At 54.9% G+C, this 17386-nt stretch overlaps 1 protein-coding gene across 1 annotated transcript in view; it reads left to right on the top strand.

Moving 5' to 3' along the window:
• The window catches only part of IFT140 (intraflagellar transport 140), a 50451-nt gene that overhangs the window by 1476 nt on the left and 31589 nt on the right, over positions 1-17386 (top strand). Inside the window, exons 2-12 of the mRNA XM_052636384.1 lie at positions 417-638; positions 5353-5474; positions 5576-5718; positions 7240-7415; positions 8197-8288; positions 8847-8953; positions 9544-9689; positions 11693-11896; positions 12031-12103; positions 12740-12831; positions 17122-17249. Coding sequence (XP_052492344.1) covers positions 417-638; positions 5353-5474; positions 5576-5718; positions 7240-7415; positions 8197-8288; positions 8847-8953; positions 9544-9689; positions 11693-11896; positions 12031-12103; positions 12740-12831; positions 17122-17249 — 1505 coding nt within the window. The remainder of the gene's footprint in view (positions 1-416; positions 639-5352; positions 5475-5575; positions 5719-7239; positions 7416-8196; positions 8289-8846; positions 8954-9543; positions 9690-11692; positions 11897-12030; positions 12104-12739; positions 12832-17121; positions 17250-17386) is intronic.

Raw genomic sequence — 17386 nt, forward strand, 5'->3', positions numbered from 1 at the left:
ACAAAGCTTCCGGAAAACTCCACTGTTCACTTGTGAGAGAATGAGAGTTAACAAGGCAAACCACATCCTAGTATCATTCTGAAAATGACTTTGGCTTTGCAGACCTCAAAAAGGTTCTTAGGGTCACCTAGCCACACTTTGAGAACCTTGAGTCAGCACGCTTCACCCGCTGGCCCAGCACTTGCTTTTGTAAATAAAGTTTTATTGATAAGCTGGTTTGTGGGGTCTGTTAAATGTTTGCCTTGTGCTGTCATAGTTTAGCTGAGGCAAGATGGGTGTTTCTATGACAATTAAATAGACTGTTTCTTTAATAAGCAGCTTGTTATGTCCTCTACCTGCTATCATTCCACTGATGAGGCAGAAATACTTGGTCACCACCGTTCCCTGTAATAAGGGCTTTACTTTGTGTGTCGCAGGGCGAGTGCGTGCCAGACACGCATGTCGAGAGGTCGTTCCGGGTCACCTCCCTGTGCTGGCACCCGACGCGGCTGATCCTGGCTATTGGCTGGGAGTCTGGGGAAGTGGTCATGCTTAACAAGCAGGACAAGGAGCAGCACGCAGTCCCCGCCACGCACACGGCCGACGTCACCATCCTCACCTGGAGCCCCAACGGGAACTGCCTGGTGTCGGGAGACAGGGTGAGCAGACGCGCGGCGGCCCCCTTGGGGTCGCAGCTTCGCCCTGTCTGTGCTCTCAGGGACACGGGAGGCCCTCAGGGACCAAGCTATTTGTGATGCGTGGTTGCCGGGCTCCGCTGAGCTTGTCAGCTATCACGGCAAGCTGTGTTTTATGTTGGGAGCAAGATTTGAAAGTTTCATTCTACCTTCTCACCCTGTGGCAGAAGTGTGTAATTTTGTAAATGAACATCTCTGGATAACTACAGTCACACAGATGGGGTGATGCCTCAGGTACCCCGAACCCCGGTGTGCCCTCTGAGCACACTGCTTCATTGCCCAAGAGTCCCTGGTCCCCATCGTCTGGCCTGGGGCCTCCTAAGCAGGTGGACGTGGAGAGATCGTTCGTAGTCATAAGTGGGGGTGCTTTCCTCTGGCATCTGGTGGGTGGAGACCAGAGTTACTGCTCAGCATCTGCCAGCACTCAGGACAGACCCCACCACAGAGAATCACCAGCCAGAGACGTCTGTAGGGCCTGGGCTGAGAGGCCTGCTCTAGACCTGTTTGCCCCCAAAGGGACAGTAGAAAGTGTACGGTGTGTTTGTTTCTTTCGCATTTTCAAGGTAATATGTTTGCATGTTTCAGAGCTCAAAAGATGCTAAAAGGCACACACTGCAAACACTATCCTCACCACCCCCACCCTGCCCCCGGCACCTGCGGCTCCTTCATGTCTCTCCGGGTTCCTACGGGAACACACAAGAGCACGCAGTGTGTTCTCTCCCCAGCTTCCAGTTTTGAAAAATCACCAACGTTAGAGGAATGAGCACAAGGAATACCGTTGTGCCCTTGCTGTGAGTTCAGTAGCTGTTAACATTTTGACACATCGGCTCTCTGGGCGTCTGTACACCCCCTGCGTGTTGGGGAGTTTGTCGCAGCCGTCACACTTCACCCCTCGATGGGCTGGCTTCCGTCTCCTCGACTCGTAACCACGTTGCTGCTGCACAGGAGGGCGAGGCCCGCGCGCTCCCCACCGCAGCCGGTGTGGCGGCTCTCCCTGCCGTCCTGGTAGCCCGTCCTCACCCGGGGCCGCCCAGCGCGCTCTGCCTCTGCCATCATTCCTCTTTTGTCTCCTTCCGCCGTAACTGGTCCCTGCTCTCTTCTTTCGTCTCTCTCTCTCTTTCGTTTGGTCTTTCCTGACATCGCCATTTTGAGGGGTCCAGCTCGTAACTGTGTAGCAAGGCCCTTGGTTCAGGTCCGTGTGGCTGTCTCCTGAGCACTGTGAGTGTCTTCACACGGGACACCGTCCCCACCCTGCTTTCCTGGATCCTTGTCACGTGAGCGGCAGCACCCGGCACACACTGTTGCGTCTCAGGCTTTCCAGCGGAAGCCGTGCCTTCCACTCTCCACGGCAGCGCACAGCAAGCCTCCTCACGCTCTTTAGACCTGCCCTTTGTGCCACGAACCTGTTATCGTTTGCCTTCGCAACCTCTGTGGAATAGCAGTCTTCAGTTCTTTGCTGGACGGTGACATGACAGCTGGCCTCATGCTCTTGTCCTTTCGCACGTGCGAACTTTTAGAAAAAGTCCTGGAGGGAGGTGGGACCCAGGGCGTACCCTTGTGGTTTGATCGGTGTGCCCAGAGCTTCCTCCGTGGGGCTTGACTAGCTCACACCAACCCACGCGTGTGTCGTGACCAAGCTTAGGATCTTGTGGGAGAAGTGCTGCCTCAGTTGTGTTCCTTTGCGTGGGTTTCTCTTCCTCCTGAGGGTGAACGTTACCTAGAAAGCCATTTACACTTAATTTCTGCTCATTCCACTTCTTCCTTGTTCTACCTGTTCTTTTTTTCCAGACGTTTCTTGTTTTTCTGTTCAATTCACACCTGGTGCCGTTGCCCCACCCCAGGCTCCTTCTCCTGTGGGCTCCTACCCCTTCCCCCATGGGGATAAAAAGAGTCAGGGTCCTTGAACATCACCATTCGCATCTTGAAGAAAGGAGAAACAACTGATGTAGCGGATGACTTAAGCATGACCCGGAGCCCAGGTCACCGCTGACCGAGTTCTGGCGTCAGAGGATTTCAGGACAAAAACACCTGGTCCTTCTCTCAGAAAATCTGCAATTGTGTCCCAGTTTAATACTGGACTCCAACAGGAAGAGACATACTAACAAATGAACAGACATGCTGAGACCAGTGACCCCTGAGACACCAGCTCCTCAGGCTTGGCTGAGGGTCTTCTCCACTCTTCCACCAGCGGCCTGGTTTGGTCACCCTGAGACTCACCAGATGCAGCAAGAAAGCACAGTCTGTGAGCCTCGGAGTGTCCCACGTCTCCAGGGGTGGGAGCCGAGAAGGAGATCTGAGTGTAGCTACTGGGGTGAATGGCAGCTGCTCTGCACCCAGAGAGTGGCCCCCAGGAGTGGTGGGAGGCCCAGGGGCATCTGCTGTGCTGTCTTCCGCTTGGCAGTTGTGTCTGCCTGGTTCCTGGAGACACGAGAGGACCTCCCGTGACCTCCTCCACACCTGCTGTGGTGTATCTGTCCTCGTGTCCAAATAGGGGTCCGCAGGCCTCTGAGCCAAACCCACCACTCCAGGGCCCAGGCTCCAGACGCGTCCCCGGAGTGGCTGTCGGGGCCTGGACGTGCAGAGTGTGCATGGTCGCTCAGGAGCCCAAGGGGTCGTCTGCTAGATGCTCGCGTGTGCTGGTAAAACAGTCACTACTGTGTGAAAAACTAAGTGCTGGGCAGGAATTCCCCGGCGGTCCAGTGGTCAGGGCTCAGCACTCTCCCTGCCAGGTCCTGGGTTCCATCCCTGGTCGGAAGCTAGGATCCCACGACCCACACAGCGCCACCAGAAACGAAAAAAGTGCTGCCCGGCTGCACTCGCAGGGCATTTTAAAAGTAATTTCTAAACACAAAGAACCAAGAGTGCTTTTGTTCTTGTCTTTATAAAGCTGGCAAAGTCAAGAAGAATCTGTTTGGCCTTCCCTGGTGGTCCAACGGCAAAGAATCCGCCTTGCAATGCAGGGAACATGGGTTCGATCCCTAGTCTGGGAAGATGTTGCACGTGTGGGGCGGCGAAGCCCGTCCGCCACGACCACTGAGCCTGTGCTCTCGATCCCAGGGGCTGTAGCTCCTGAAGCCCCCGGGCCCTAGAGCCTGTGCTCTGCGGTAAGAGAAGTGACCGCAAGAAGAAGCCCCCCACTGCAACTAGAGAGCAGCCCCCCTCGCCGCAACTAGAGACAGTCTGCACTCAGCAGCTGAGACCCAGCACAGCCAGAAGTAGGAGGATCAGCCTAATAATACATGATTTAGATTATACGTACAATCAGGTTACATACTATGTCCACTCTTAACATGCTTTTCTTAGAGATCCACTGTATAGGTTGCTTTGTAAGGCCCACTTATTTGAAAATCTTCTTTTCATGTACAATTAAGTGATGTTATCCAGTTTTGGGGATATTGGAATGAAAGCGACTTGAATGAAGAGAGAGATGACGTCACTGTCTGCTAAAATGCCCGCTGACCTGGAGCGGGAAATGTGCCTTCAGGACAGCTTGGGCTGCAAAGCGCAGCTGCCCCACTGTGATGGAAACGGTACCGTTTCGCACAGCCAGGCTCATCCACAGCCAGACGCCCTCATGGACTATTGCTCCCAGGCCAAATAGTCTCTCCCACCTTGAACTTTTCTAGCACTTGTCTGAACCGTCAATCTGAGACATTGATATTGAATGTACAGTACACCTGGCATCCAGACCTTGGTTGGTTTCTTCCAATAAAAGGAACTAGGGCTCCTTGGAGAAGCAGCTGGTCCTAGACTGGGGCAGGACCGTGAGCCCAGAGGATTTGTCAGCCAGGACGCGAGGAGGGCCTCATACACCCGTAGCGACGGCCGTGTGAAAGGGACAGTGGAGGCCGAGAGAAGAGTGCCCAACAGCCGGAGCTGGAGTGTCTACACAAAGCAATACTGAGCTATAACCATGAGCGGAAACTAGACATCCACAGGTCCAGATGATGAAAATCGATGACTTAACAAACCAGTAAATGCTGGAGAGACGGGGCACATCTCCAGATGACCCAGAGGGGAGACGTCGCTCCCCTCCTACGTGTGGGCCGCACCCAGAGAATTCCTTCAAAGCTGGACAGGATGGCAGCAGGAGGGGCGCCCAGTGAGGGAGGTCACATCAAGGGCACAACCCGGATCCGAGATGCCAGCAACAGCACTTTCCCTCTAGTGTCCCTCTCAAACCTGCCACCCTGTCAACAAGAAGAAAAGCATCAGACACATCCCACCGGGGGTCACATTCTGGAACCCTGGGCCGGTCCTCCTCACACCGGGCAGGCCTCTGAAGCAGGAGCCCAAGGAGGTGCGGCCACCACGTGTGTGAGGACACGGTTCTGGAGGTGCTGAGGAGACGGCGTGAAGCCCCAGCTGGAGTTAGTGGCGCGTTCCCAGTGACGAGAGCAGCCGGGGCGTGGCTGGTGGCCTTTGCCACCTTCCCTTGAATCCGAGTCTGTCCTCAAAGCAGAGGTTTGTTTTTTGAAACTGAACACTTGACGCTTGTGATCTCCAGGGACTGAAGGCAGGAGAGGGCACAAAGAAGCTTCTGGCTCCTCTTGGAGCCCGTGGATTGCTGGATTTTTCACAGTGCCTGCTGTAGTTTTGAAATTGGAAAGGGAGTGAGCCCACACTCCGGGGCGTGGTGTCACCTCCGCGCGCTGAGGATGTGACCTTGGGTTTGCAGCTCGGCGTCCTGCTCCTGTGGAGGCTGGACCAGCGGGGCCGTGTGCAGGGGATGCCGCTGCTGCGCCACGAGTATGGGCAGCCCCTCACCCACTGCATCTTCCTGCTGCCCCCGCCCGGCGAGTGAGTACTGCATGGGAGGTGGGGCGGTGGGGTTCTCATCTGTGGTCACCCCGCCTGCACCCCAGGGGCCACAGGGAGCTCCCCGTCCCATCTGCTTTCAGGGACCTGGTTCAGCTGGCCAGGGCGGCAGTGAGCGGGGACGAGAAGGCCCTGGACATGTTTAACTGGAAGAAGAGCGGCTTCGGGAGCATCCTGAAGATGGGGTCTCAGGAGGGCCTCTCGTTCTTCGTCAGCCTGACAGACGGTGAGATGCACGCTGGGGTCGGGGACACCGCAGTATCTCAGGGTGTCTGGCGGTCACCAACGAGCAGACGGAGTGTCTGTGTAAAGCCGCAGGCCATGCACCCCTCCCGGACGGACACCTCGGGCCGCCCATGCCGGGGTTATCCTGGGCCCAAAGGGTGGCTTTCCTTGGCCCCGATGGAGACAAACAGCTTTTATTTGTGTTGGAAGGTTTTTCAGGAAGAAGCTCTCTGGTGCACAGGCCCAGATGAGTCGCTGTGGGGCTCCCGCATGGTCTCCATGCCCACGTCCAGATTCGGCTCTGGGCCCGTGACCGGGCCTGCTGGATGGGCTCTGCCAGCCGCGGCCCCCGGTGGCAGCCCTGGGGGCTGGGCCATGGTGTCGGCTGCAACACGGCTCCTCCTTGGTGCGCCGGGAGGCAGGTGGCAGTGGCAGACGCAGCGTGAGGGTCTCATCCTCTGGGGACATTCATGGGTCGCATCCGCTGCGGGAAAGGGGCCCAGGAGGTGGGGCTGCATGGGGTGATGGGGTCTGGGACGCGCATGGCCAGGCAGCTTGACCGTGACGGGTGACCGCGGGTAGGGGCCGGGTGCTGGTCGTCTTAGAGACACTGGCATGTCAGGGTGAGGGGCGGAGCCGCAGGAGGGCACCTGGAGGGACTGGGGCGCTGCCCTGAGGGCGGAGGGCAGTGCTGGTGCTGGGCACTACGGGCCAGGCTCTGTGTTGCCGGGCACCACCGTCCCTATGCCTCAGCTCCCAGGCACGGCCCTGCGGACACAGTAGTCCCCGCCTCCTGTGCCCCGCGGGCAGAGCTCGCGTGAATGTGTACACCCAGCCCGCCGCATGTGTCTGTGGAGCAGGTGCTCGTTTCTGGGAGTGAGATGGGGGCGGGGCCTGAGGGTGAGGGGCTCCTGAGAGCAGCAGAATAAACCCACCTGAGAGCTCACCCGAAATCAGAACCGGGAGGCAGCTAGGGGCCAAGGCGAGGGATCCAGACTGGGAGGTGTCTGGGGAGGGGAAGAGGGGGCAGGCTGTGGTACCCGGGACCTGGGGCAGAGGGCCTGGGTCGAGGCCCCAGGGAAGGTCGTGGTTCAGGCTCTGGACAACAGACATGACCGGAGCATGGAGGCTGCGTACCAGGAGGGCGGTCACTGAGCGCTGGATGGTGGTGGAGGGGACAGCAGGGGCAGGAGTCCAGGCTGGACTAACGCACGAGTCAATAGGTGTAGCGGTTACGGGCCGGTGTTGTTTTGTTTTTTAATTATTTTATTTTATTTTATTGCCTTGGGTCTTTAGTTGTAGCGTGTGGGATCTAGTTCCCTGACCAGCTATTGAACCCAGGGCCCCTGCTTTGGGAGAATGGAGACTTAGCCACTGGACCTACGGGCAAGTCTGCCAGTGGTTTTTAAAATGGCCTATTTGTAAATGATTGTGATGAAGATGCTTATGTTGAAAGTGTCCCTAAGCAGATAGAATGGCCGCGGGAGCGTCCAGCTTTCGTGGACCCAAGGCTCTTTCACAGGGAGCGTGCACCACGTGGATGAGAAAGGCAGGACGGCCCAGGTGGCATCCACAGACAGCTCCATCCAGACGCTGTTCTACCTGGAGCAGAGGGGGGCGCTGGTGGCGGTGACGGACAGCCTGCTGCTCTGCCTGTTCACGGTGACGCCCGAGGGCACGGCCGAGGAGGTGATGAAGGTGCGAGGGGCCACCCCAGGGCCGTCCTCTGGCCTGCCTCACCCTCACTTCGTCTTGGTTGAGGAGTCCATGTTGCAGGGTCACCAGAGCTTTGGTGCCTTATTTGTCCTGGACCATTGCAGTCACAGGTTGGGGAGACGTCAGGGGAAGGGGCTGCCCAAGCCTCGGGAGGCAGGGGCATGTGGTGGGGACGCCTGGCCACGTGCAGACCTTGGGGGTTGTCACCAGTGTTCCCACCACAGCTGGTCCACATGTGTGACGGTCGCAACTGTGGACGCCCCACCATCCCTGTGGGCACCTCGCCCCTGACCTGGGGGCTCGCTCGCAGGAGAATGCCCAGAGCCTGGGTTGTGGTCAGGCAGCACGCACCACTCCCTGAGGACCGCTTGCTGCCCTCCTGTGGTTTCTCAGTTCCACCGGCAGATTCCAGGTTCTCAGGGACCCCGAACCTCCCTGGAGGTGGTCTGGTAGATGCAGAAAGTCAGTGTGTTTGGGGCCCTCGTGCACTTCTGTCTGCACAGCAGCTGAAATGTGGTCACTGAGTCCGTGGACCTGGGTTCAAATCCCCCCTCAGCCCCTCGCTGGCTCCTCACGTGGGTGTGAGGGCGCCTCCCCCGTGAGGGGCTCCATTAACTGCTCTGGCCTGAAAAGCTGGGGCCGCCCACGCTTCCTCTGTGTGGGCACTCTCCGCCGAGTCGCTGCCAACAGAGTCCAGCCCCTCGCCAGCGACACAGCCTCCACACGGGCGACACCCTCCTCTCAGGTGGCTGTTGTTGTGCAGGTGAAGCTGAGCGGGAAGACGGGCCACCGGGCAGACATTGCGCTGATCGATGGCAGCCTGCTCGTGACCGCCATCGGGGAGACGGCGCTCAGGTGAGAGCCGACCCTGCAGGGTTGGAGGGAGAAGTCTGTTCCCAGCGCTCTCATGAGTCGGCTCCATACCAGAGCCTGATGTACACAGAGACCAGCCCACGAATGATGGCCAGTTGTCACCAGCTGGACGTGTCTGTAACCAGCCCCGAGGTGGACGAGCAGGACAGTCAGGCCCCAAGGCCCGCCCCGCGGAGTCCTGCCGTCCCCTGCCTTTCTGACCCTTCCCCGTGTATGTGGAAACCCATGTCGCGGCCTCTTGGTCCATTGCTTCGAGTCCACGTGACGTAGGGGTCTCCCGGGCTCAGGTTTTCGGAGCTCCCGTGCTCTCCTCCTGACCTGGTGTCCCACAGGGCCCCTCTGCACTGGCAGTGTCTCCCGCTGGTCATGAGCAAGACCTAACGGACAACGTGATGATGAGAAACTTTATTTTGCAGAGTCCAAAGGGCTGTGTCTTTTTCCTGATTTTTCAAGTTTAATCTGCGAGTTGAACAAGACCTTCGGAGCTGAGGGAAACACACTAACGCAGGCCCCTCACGGGCTTTCCTGCTTGCCTTGTAGATTCTGGGATTTAGAACGAGGGGAGAACTACATCCTGAGTCCAGAGGAGAAGTTTGGTTTTGAAAAAGGAGAGAATATAAATTGCGTTTCTTACTGTAAAGTTAAAGGTGAGACTTCTGGCGTCAGGGGCTGTTCTCGGAACCAGCCACTTGAGGATGGTCAGCTCAGAGCAAGAGAGAGGCGCGTGCTGTGTTTGTCCCATATGGTGGCCCAGGAGATGGTCAGGAATGTGACCATCGGCTGCAGGAATGGGTGTCTGTTCCTCCTGAACCCTCGGTAGAGAGTCAGCGTGAGGAACATTATATGTGTGTGTGTATTAATATATATGTGCATGGATATGTGTATGTGTACACACACGTGTGCACCCATGCACGCATACCCAGTGGAATAGGAGATGCGTGGGAGCAGCACCTCTGTGCCCACCTAGTGCCAAGTCCTGTGTGGCTCCACACACACACAGACGCCTCACGCCTCACACACACACACACACACACACACACACACACGCCTCACGCCTCACGCATGTGTACACATACTGCCGCCACGCAGTGAGCTTCTACAAAGGGGATCAGCTGGGTAAGTGGCTGTAGAGTTACTGGGCGGGCTGATGCGTCTGAGAGGGTGGTCAGAGGAGGGCGCCTGCTGCCATTTTACCCTTTTCCGGCTCAGCTGAGGTGAGCTCTCTTTTTACCTGTAGGTCTCCTGGCAGCTGGTACCGACAAGGGGCGAGTGGCCATGTGGAGAAAAGCGCAAGGCCTCCCAAACAGCCGCGGGGCGGAGGGCAAAGACAAGTGGACCCTTCAGACTCCCACTGAGCTGGAAGGAAACATCACACAGATAAAGGTACACCCGATGGGGTGCTGGGGGCCCTTGCTTTTTGCACAAGTGGAGGCAGTAATTTGCTCTGAACTTATTTTTGTCAGTTGTTCAACTTAAGATTAAAAAATAGCAACAATGAAATATTTATAAAGGCCTGTTGGGTCAGAAGTCATATAAGCGGTTGTGGGTCCGTGGTAGTCTATATTTATCTATTTTACCTATTTACCCATTCTTTTATCTCTACCATCATCTGTTTTGTTTTTTCACTTATGTTTTTTTGGCCGTGCACCTCGGCTTGTGAGATCTCCCCAACCAGGGGTTGAAGCCCGGCCCTGGCAGTGAGAGGGCCGAGTGCTTACCGCTGGGCCGTGGGGACCACCTGCCCCAGCCGCCTCCTGATGCTCCAGACCTCCACCGCTCTCTGGGCACTGCTCTCTCGCCTATGCTCTGTTTTAGATAGAGCTGCTTGTGTTGGGAACTTGCCACTCCAGAGCCTGCCCGTGGGGACAGCGGCTTTGGGCACCAGAGCCTCTGGTCTGGGACTGCCTCCCCGCGAGAAGCAAGCTGGGGCAAAGGCCTGGTCCGTGTGGTCAGGCTCCACCCCCAAGGCAGAGCCTCCCCCCACACCCACCTGGAGCTGGCCTGTGTGGGGAGCTAAGCGGTGACAGACGCTGGCGGCCGCCCCTCCCTGGGCCTTTTGGCCAAACCTGCCCGCCAGGCTCCTCTGCCACAGACTCTGCTCTTCTCTCTAAACTCTGTAGATTGTCTTCAGTCCTCTTTTCTCCATTTAGCTCTGTGCCCGATTCCGAGAGAAATGGGCAGTTGTGTTCTCACAGTTCTCACCAGTTACGCCTGTTGTGTTCTCGGGGCTCCTCACCTGCCGTCCTGGGCCTGGCCTCTCAGCTCTGCTCTGTGTGATACAGGCGTGCAGCACACGGCATCTTAGCTCCCCGACTAGGGGAGGACAGTGTCCTACCCACTGGACCCTTGGGGAACTCCCTGAACTTTTTAAGATGAAGTTTAAATAATCTAATCAGGAAATGAAACTTACATGGTAAATAGTTTAGGGATATCTTAGAGCAATTTTGGAGAAGGAAATGGCAACCCACCCCAGTATTCTTGGCTGGAAAATCCCATGGACGGAGGAGCCTGGTAGGCTACAGTCCATGGGGTCACAAAGAGTCGGACATGACTGAGCGACTTCACTTTCAGTTTAGAGCAGTTCTAGGAATTTCTTTTAGATCCTCCAGGGTTAGTCACTCAGTCGTATCTGACTCTTTGCAACCCATGGACTATGGCCCACCAGGCTCCTCTGTCCATGGGGGTTCTCCAGGCAATGATACTGGAGTGGCTTGCCATTTCCTACTCCAGAGGATCTTCCTAACCCAGGGATTGAACCTGTGTCTCCTGCATCTCCTGCTTTGGCAGGCAGATTCTTTACCACTGAGCTACCTGGGAAGCCAGGTAGTTCACTGATAGGGTGTAAACTCGCTTTCCGTTTATAAAACACAGATGCCCCTAAGTTTGCATCGGTAAACCAAGCTCTAGAAGATGCTCAGCCAGTCAGAACAGACACAAACTAGAACCAGCACATAAGTTTACATGCTGGATCTCAACTATGGGTGTTGAGATCCAGTATTTTTAAGCTTTTCTGTAAATTACACATTTTACACTTACAAATTTTTTAAGTCATGTTTTTAAACAAGAGGGCATCCCTGATAGCTCAGTTGGTAAAGAATCTGCCTGCAAAGCAGGAGACCCTGTTTCGATTCCTGGGTTGGGAATATCTGCTGAAGGGAAAGGCTACCCACTCCAGTATTCTGGCCTAGAGAATGCCATGGACTGTATAGTCCATGGGGTTGCAAAGAGTTGGACACGACTGAGCAGCTTTCACTTTCACTTGACTTTAAATAATGAGAAGAAGCAGTGCTTGGAAACTGTTTGTGAATCTTCATACCTGTGACATTGCCCTGACTGCACATCTCCTTTCTGTTCACGCCTCGGTGGTGTCTCTTCATACAACCAAGTGGGGCTCCAGGAAGAGCCTCCTGGCTGTGAACAGCATCAGCTCCGTGCTCATCCTCCACGAGCAGGCCATGTCATCCCACTTCCACCAGCAGGTGGCTGCCGTGCAGGTCTCCCCGAGCCTCCTCAGCGTGTCCTTCCTGTCCACGGGGGTGACCCACAGCCTGCGCACAGACATGCACGTCACCGGAGTGTTTGCCACCAAGGTCACTGCCAGGGTGATCTGTGGGTGGGGGGCAGGTCATTGATGTAGACAGAAGCCCTGGCCAGTTGTTAGGGTCACTGGGGACGGTGAGGCCCGGATGACTGATTGCTTTTTCACTTCCGTGACTCTTCATAGGATGCTGTTGCCGTCTGGAATGGAAAACAGGTGGTGATCTTTGAGCCTTCCGGAGCCACGTTACGCAGTGCAGGTGGGAGTCTTTTCAGCCCCCAGGTCTTGCGTCTGATGCAGGTGGGGGTGCTGGTTTCTGAGGGGCTGGCAGAGGGCAGGTCCTGGGCCACTGGGAGACCCCACACCCGTTCTCGTGCCTGGGCTGGAGCTCGTGGCCTCCAGAGTCCCATGTATGATGAGCTGCAGCTTGGACAGTGGTGCTGTCGCAGAGGCTGTGCTGTGGGAAGCACCAGCTGCTCGCCGGGAGGGAGGAGGCGAGGCCATCAGTGAGTGGTGAGGGTGGGTGCCTGGCGCTGGGTGCCCCATCAGGCCGTCACTGGCAGCCGTGGCCCTTGGGAGTCCCTGTATCTTGGAGCCTCACTTTCCAAGAAGAAGGAAACACAGCTTTCACAAGGCTGTTGTAGGGCCAAGGAACAGTAGGGAACACGCATGAGCACATTCTTGATGATACCACAGCTCTGCCCTTTCTCCCCATCTTTATAGTCTGAGGCTCTTTTTTATCACCTTAGTTGTAGATGTTTTCTGCTAGATTCCAGTCTTTCTCATCAATCAACTCTATAAAGAGTTCTAGTTTTAGTGTGAGAATGCTTCCGAAACTCTAAGGAGCTCTGACGAGACTAGCTGCTGGTGTCATGACCTCTGTCTGTCATTTTAGGGTCCTTCCTGTGTGAGTCTCCAGTGTTAGCCATGCATGAAGAAAACGTTTATACGGTGGAGCCGAACAGAGTCCAAGTTCGAACCTGGCAGGTAAATGGCTGCTCTACAGTGAGTGGCCTGTGATATTAAAGACAACTAGAGCCGAGTTTAAAATGCCACCTCTAAATCAAGCCAGAGCCTGCTTATTGACTTCACCCAGCCTCATCAGATCCCCCCACTGGGTGTCTGGTTGTAAAAATGGATTCTTACATAGCTGTTCCATCGACAGCTCTTGTGACTCCAGAAATCAGGAGGTACGGCAGTGGCCCTTTGCAGTGAAAAGGACTACCTGGCTGGTTCTTGAGTGCTTGGGATTACGAAATGGGAGGAAGGTGTGCTGTTTAATGTGCACCTAGAGGACTGAGGGGCCGTCGGTTTTGGCCACATCTTTAGACCTTTTCATGCACGTGTCTGAGGGTGGGAGCCATGCGTACCTCCAGGACCCCAGCCTCTAGCACACCATTCTGTCCTCTGCAGAGGGTGCAGTAGGGGAGCCTCTGCCTGCCCGCATCCTGCGCACACTTGCTTTATCCCTGGGGCTGACACGGAGTATTAGTTTCTTGAACCAGCCATAACCAATGACCACAAACTGAATGGCTTAAAACAATAGAAATTTATTTTCCTCACCACCATTCAGGAGGCTAGAAGTCCAAAATCTAGGTGTGGGCAAGGCTGCTCCTGAGGCTCTGGGGGAGCGTTTGTCCCATGCCTCCTCCAGCTGCTGACATTGCCGGCATTCCTTGCATTCCGTAGCCTATAGCCAGGTCTCTGCCTCCATCTTTACATGGCCTTCTTCCTGTGTCTGAGAAGGACGCTTGTCCCTGAATTTAGGGTCCACCCTAATCTAGAGTTGTCTCTATTTGAGAGCCTTAGTTATATCTTCAAAGACCCTTCTTCCAAATAAGGTCATGTTTACATCCAAGTGGGAGATGGCTGGATGGCATCACTGACTCGATGGACGTGAGTCTGAGTGAACTCCGGGAGTTGGTGATGGACAGGGAGGCCTGGTGTGCTGCGATTCATGGGGTCGCAAAGAGTCGGACACGACTGAGCGACTGAACTGAACTGAACTGGGTGTATCTTTCAGGGGAGACCATTCACCCTGCACGTTCAGCAGTGTTCTGCATCACAGTTGAGGACAGCTGTGCTGCTGGTTTAGCTCTCGGTGTGTGACCACTGTGTCCAGCTCTGAGTTCTTTCCTAAGGTCTGTCCTGTGCTTATACCTCACAGGCTTATACCTCCCCTTCTCCATTCAGTAACTCCTGAAGGAGCTTCCCTACAGTTCTAGTCTCCAGCAGGAGGGTCAGATGGTAAGGAGCACAGTAAAGTATGGAGGGGGTTGGAAAGTATTGCAGGGAGAGATGTTGGAATAGAGACCTGACAGGTGGGGAAGGTGGCCGCAGTCCCATGAGCCTCCTGGGGGAACTGCAGGGAGGGATCTGGGCCTCGAGAGATGCCTGGCCAGGTTCAGATCAGAGGGGAGGTGGGGAGGCTGGAGGGATGGGGCTTACATACCACTGATAGTGGTGAAGGGGCATCAGGTGTGGACATAAAGCTGAGGTAGGGAGGAGCCCTGCTAACAACAGATGAGCAGCTGGGTTATTAGAGGGATGAACTCCAGAGCTGGAAGGTGGAGGCATGCAGGAGAGAAGGAAAGGCCTGCCAAGAAGGGGTGAAAGGCACATGGGGAGAGAATGAAAGAGATATTGGGAAAGGAGTAAGAGGCATACTGGGAGAAAACGAAAAGCATATTGGGAAAGGAGTGAAAGGCATATGGGGAGAGAGCGAAAGGCTTGCTGGGAAGGGGTGAAAGGCATGCTGGCAGAAAACGAAAGGTAGACTGGGAAAAGGGCAACATGTTGCTGGTAGGGGCGAACTGAACGGCATGCTAGGAAGATGAGTGAGAGGCATACTGGGAGAGAGTGAAAGGCATATTGGGAAAGGAGTGAAAGACATATAGGAAGAGAATGAAAGGTCCACTGGGAAGGCAACAAAAGGCACACTGGAAAAGGAGTGAAAAGCATGCTGGGAAAGGGGCGTAAGGCATACTGGGAGAGAATGAAAGGCATGCCAGGAGAGAACCAAAAGCATATTATGACAGGCCTATGAGGAAAGAATAAAAGGCCTGCTGGGAAAGCAGCAAAAGTCATACTGGGAGAAAACAGAAAGGCCTTCAGGGAAGGGGTGAAAAGCTTACTGGGCAAAGGGCAAAAGGTTGCTGGTAGGGGTGAAATGCATGCTGGGAAAGTGGTAAAAGGCATTCTGGGAAGGGACAAAAGGCATGCTGGGAAAAGAGAACAGCATGCTGGGAAAGGGTGAAAGTCAAGCTGGAAATCATGGCGGTAACTTAGGAGCATCTGACCATAGACAGAGTTTAACCTTTTTAAATTTTTGTCAAAAGGAATATATGTCAGGGACTTCCCTGTTGGTCCAGTGGTTAAAACTTGGCCTTCCAATGCAGGGGGTGTGTATTTGAACCCTGGTCAAGGAGCTAAGCTCCCATATGCTTCATGGCAAAAAAAAAAAAAAGAAACAGAAGCAATATTGTAATAAATTCCATAAAGACTCCCTGAGTCTCTGTTCCTGGTATAAGGAGCCCACTAAGTTCTGTGGGAAACCCCACCCCTGGCCACTCTGCTCCCAGCCCAGTGCCGAGCCAAGCAGACACTCATTGTGCATTGGTTGGATGTGAAACCATTTACCTCAGACTGGGACTTGAACCCACATGCTGGGACTCAAACCGGCCAAAACCCACAGTCTTCCCACTGAGGTCACAGACCTAGTTTCAGGATCTGATAAAGCTCAGGTTCATGATATCTCATTACAGAAAGAATTCAGTGAGAGACAAAGTAATAGGTAAGAAGTGGTTTTATTTGGAGAGAAACCCTCCACAGGCAGTGTGGGCCATCACGGAGGGCAAGTGCAGAGGCCTTGAAATATGGTGTGGTTAGCTTTTATGGGCTGGGTGATTCATAAGCTAATGAGTGGGAGGGTTATTCCAGCTATTTGGGGGAAGGGGTGGAGATTTCCAGGAATTGGGCCACCACCCCCTTTGGTCTTTTGACTTTTGGTGTCTTGGAACTGTCATAGTGCCTTTGGGTGGTCATTTAGCTTGCTGATTGAGGATCAAAGTCTAGGGGAAGCTGACTCGTCTGCCACTTTGAAAGTGAAAGTGAAAGTGATAATCGCTCAGTCATGTCCGACTCTTTGCAACATTATGGACTGTAGGCTGCCAGGCTCCTCTGTCCGTGGAGTTCTCCAGGCAAGAATACTGGAGTGGGTTGCCATTCCCTTCTCCAGGGGATCTTCCTGACCCATGGATCGAACCCAGGTCTCCCGAATTGGAGGCAGATTCTTTACTGTCTGAGCCACGGGAAGTGGAGTCTGCCACCATGGACCTATTTGATTCTAATTGGTTTATGTTGTGTCCTTGGGTTTTGGCATTCTTTCATAAGTTGTGCCCTGCCCCCTTCCCTCCTGTTTCAGATTGAGCCGGGGACCCATCTCAGCTCCAAGGAGAGGGGTCAATCCATGCATTAGACACCCGAAAGCGTAAGCTCTGCCCAGGCCCGACTCTGGTCACTCTTTGCAAAATAACAATACTGGGATGTGTTGTAAGAACAGCATTTTAAAACATAAATGATTTTAAGTCACCTGTGGTTCAGAACCCTCCAGAGTCTTCCAGCTTCATGTAGAATAAAATCTGACTCTTCCCTTGGCCTGCACTGATGCCCAGTGTGGTGTCTGCTCACTGCTCGCCTCAGGACCCGCCTTCCTTCCTGCCACCCGGCTCCTCCTCTGGAAGGCCAGTGCAGCTCTCCAATGGGTGGCCCCTTCCCCCCAGGCTCACTTCAACTTGCCCCCCAGACAAGACCTGTTCTCAGGCATTTACCAGCATGTGATGGACACACAGGAAAGTAGCAGCGTGCGGCTCATGAGTTTTCACAGATGGACATACCTGGGACGTGATCACCACCCCTTCCACTCACGGCCTCCCCCAGAGGTGACCACTAGCCACACAGTCAGCTTCACTGGGGCATTAACATAAGACCTTGTGGGCGGCATCTCCTGCATCCACCCGAGTGGATGGAATTCCACATGCTGCCGCCTAGATGGTTTTCTTTTAGCATCCCTCCTGTCACCTGTCTGCACGTGCTCACGCTGAGTCATGTGTGTACCTGCTTGTTGACCTGGCTGCTCTGTACCTGCCCCCTGACCGGAAGCACCAGGGATTCCCCGATGACAGGGCCTGTCCTCCCGCGTGGGGTGAGACTCAAGCAAGGGGTGGGGCCTGTGGCTGAAGCCCCCGCTGAGGTCCCTGTCGCCTCCTTTTTCCTTAGGGGACCGTGAAGCAGCTCCTGCCGTTCTCCGAGTCAGAGGGGAACCCATGCTTCTTGGACATCTGTGGAACTTTCCTGGCTGTAGGGACGGACTTGGCTCACTTTAAAAGCTTTGATCTTTCCCGAAGGTACAGTTTTTGTCCAAATGAAAGTGTTTTAAATGCACTGGGAGACGACGCGATGGGCAGGAGACAGACGGGGGCAGCAGGCTGCTCATGTTCTCATTCCAGCAGTAATGTGCACTCTCCTGTTGGAAATGCCTGAT

This window comes from Budorcas taxicolor, chromosome 2 (assembly GCF_023091745.1).
Source record: "Budorcas taxicolor isolate Tak-1 chromosome 2, Takin1.1, whole genome shotgun sequence".
Classification (NCBI taxonomy): Eukaryota; Metazoa; Chordata; class Mammalia; order Artiodactyla; family Bovidae; genus Budorcas; species Budorcas taxicolor.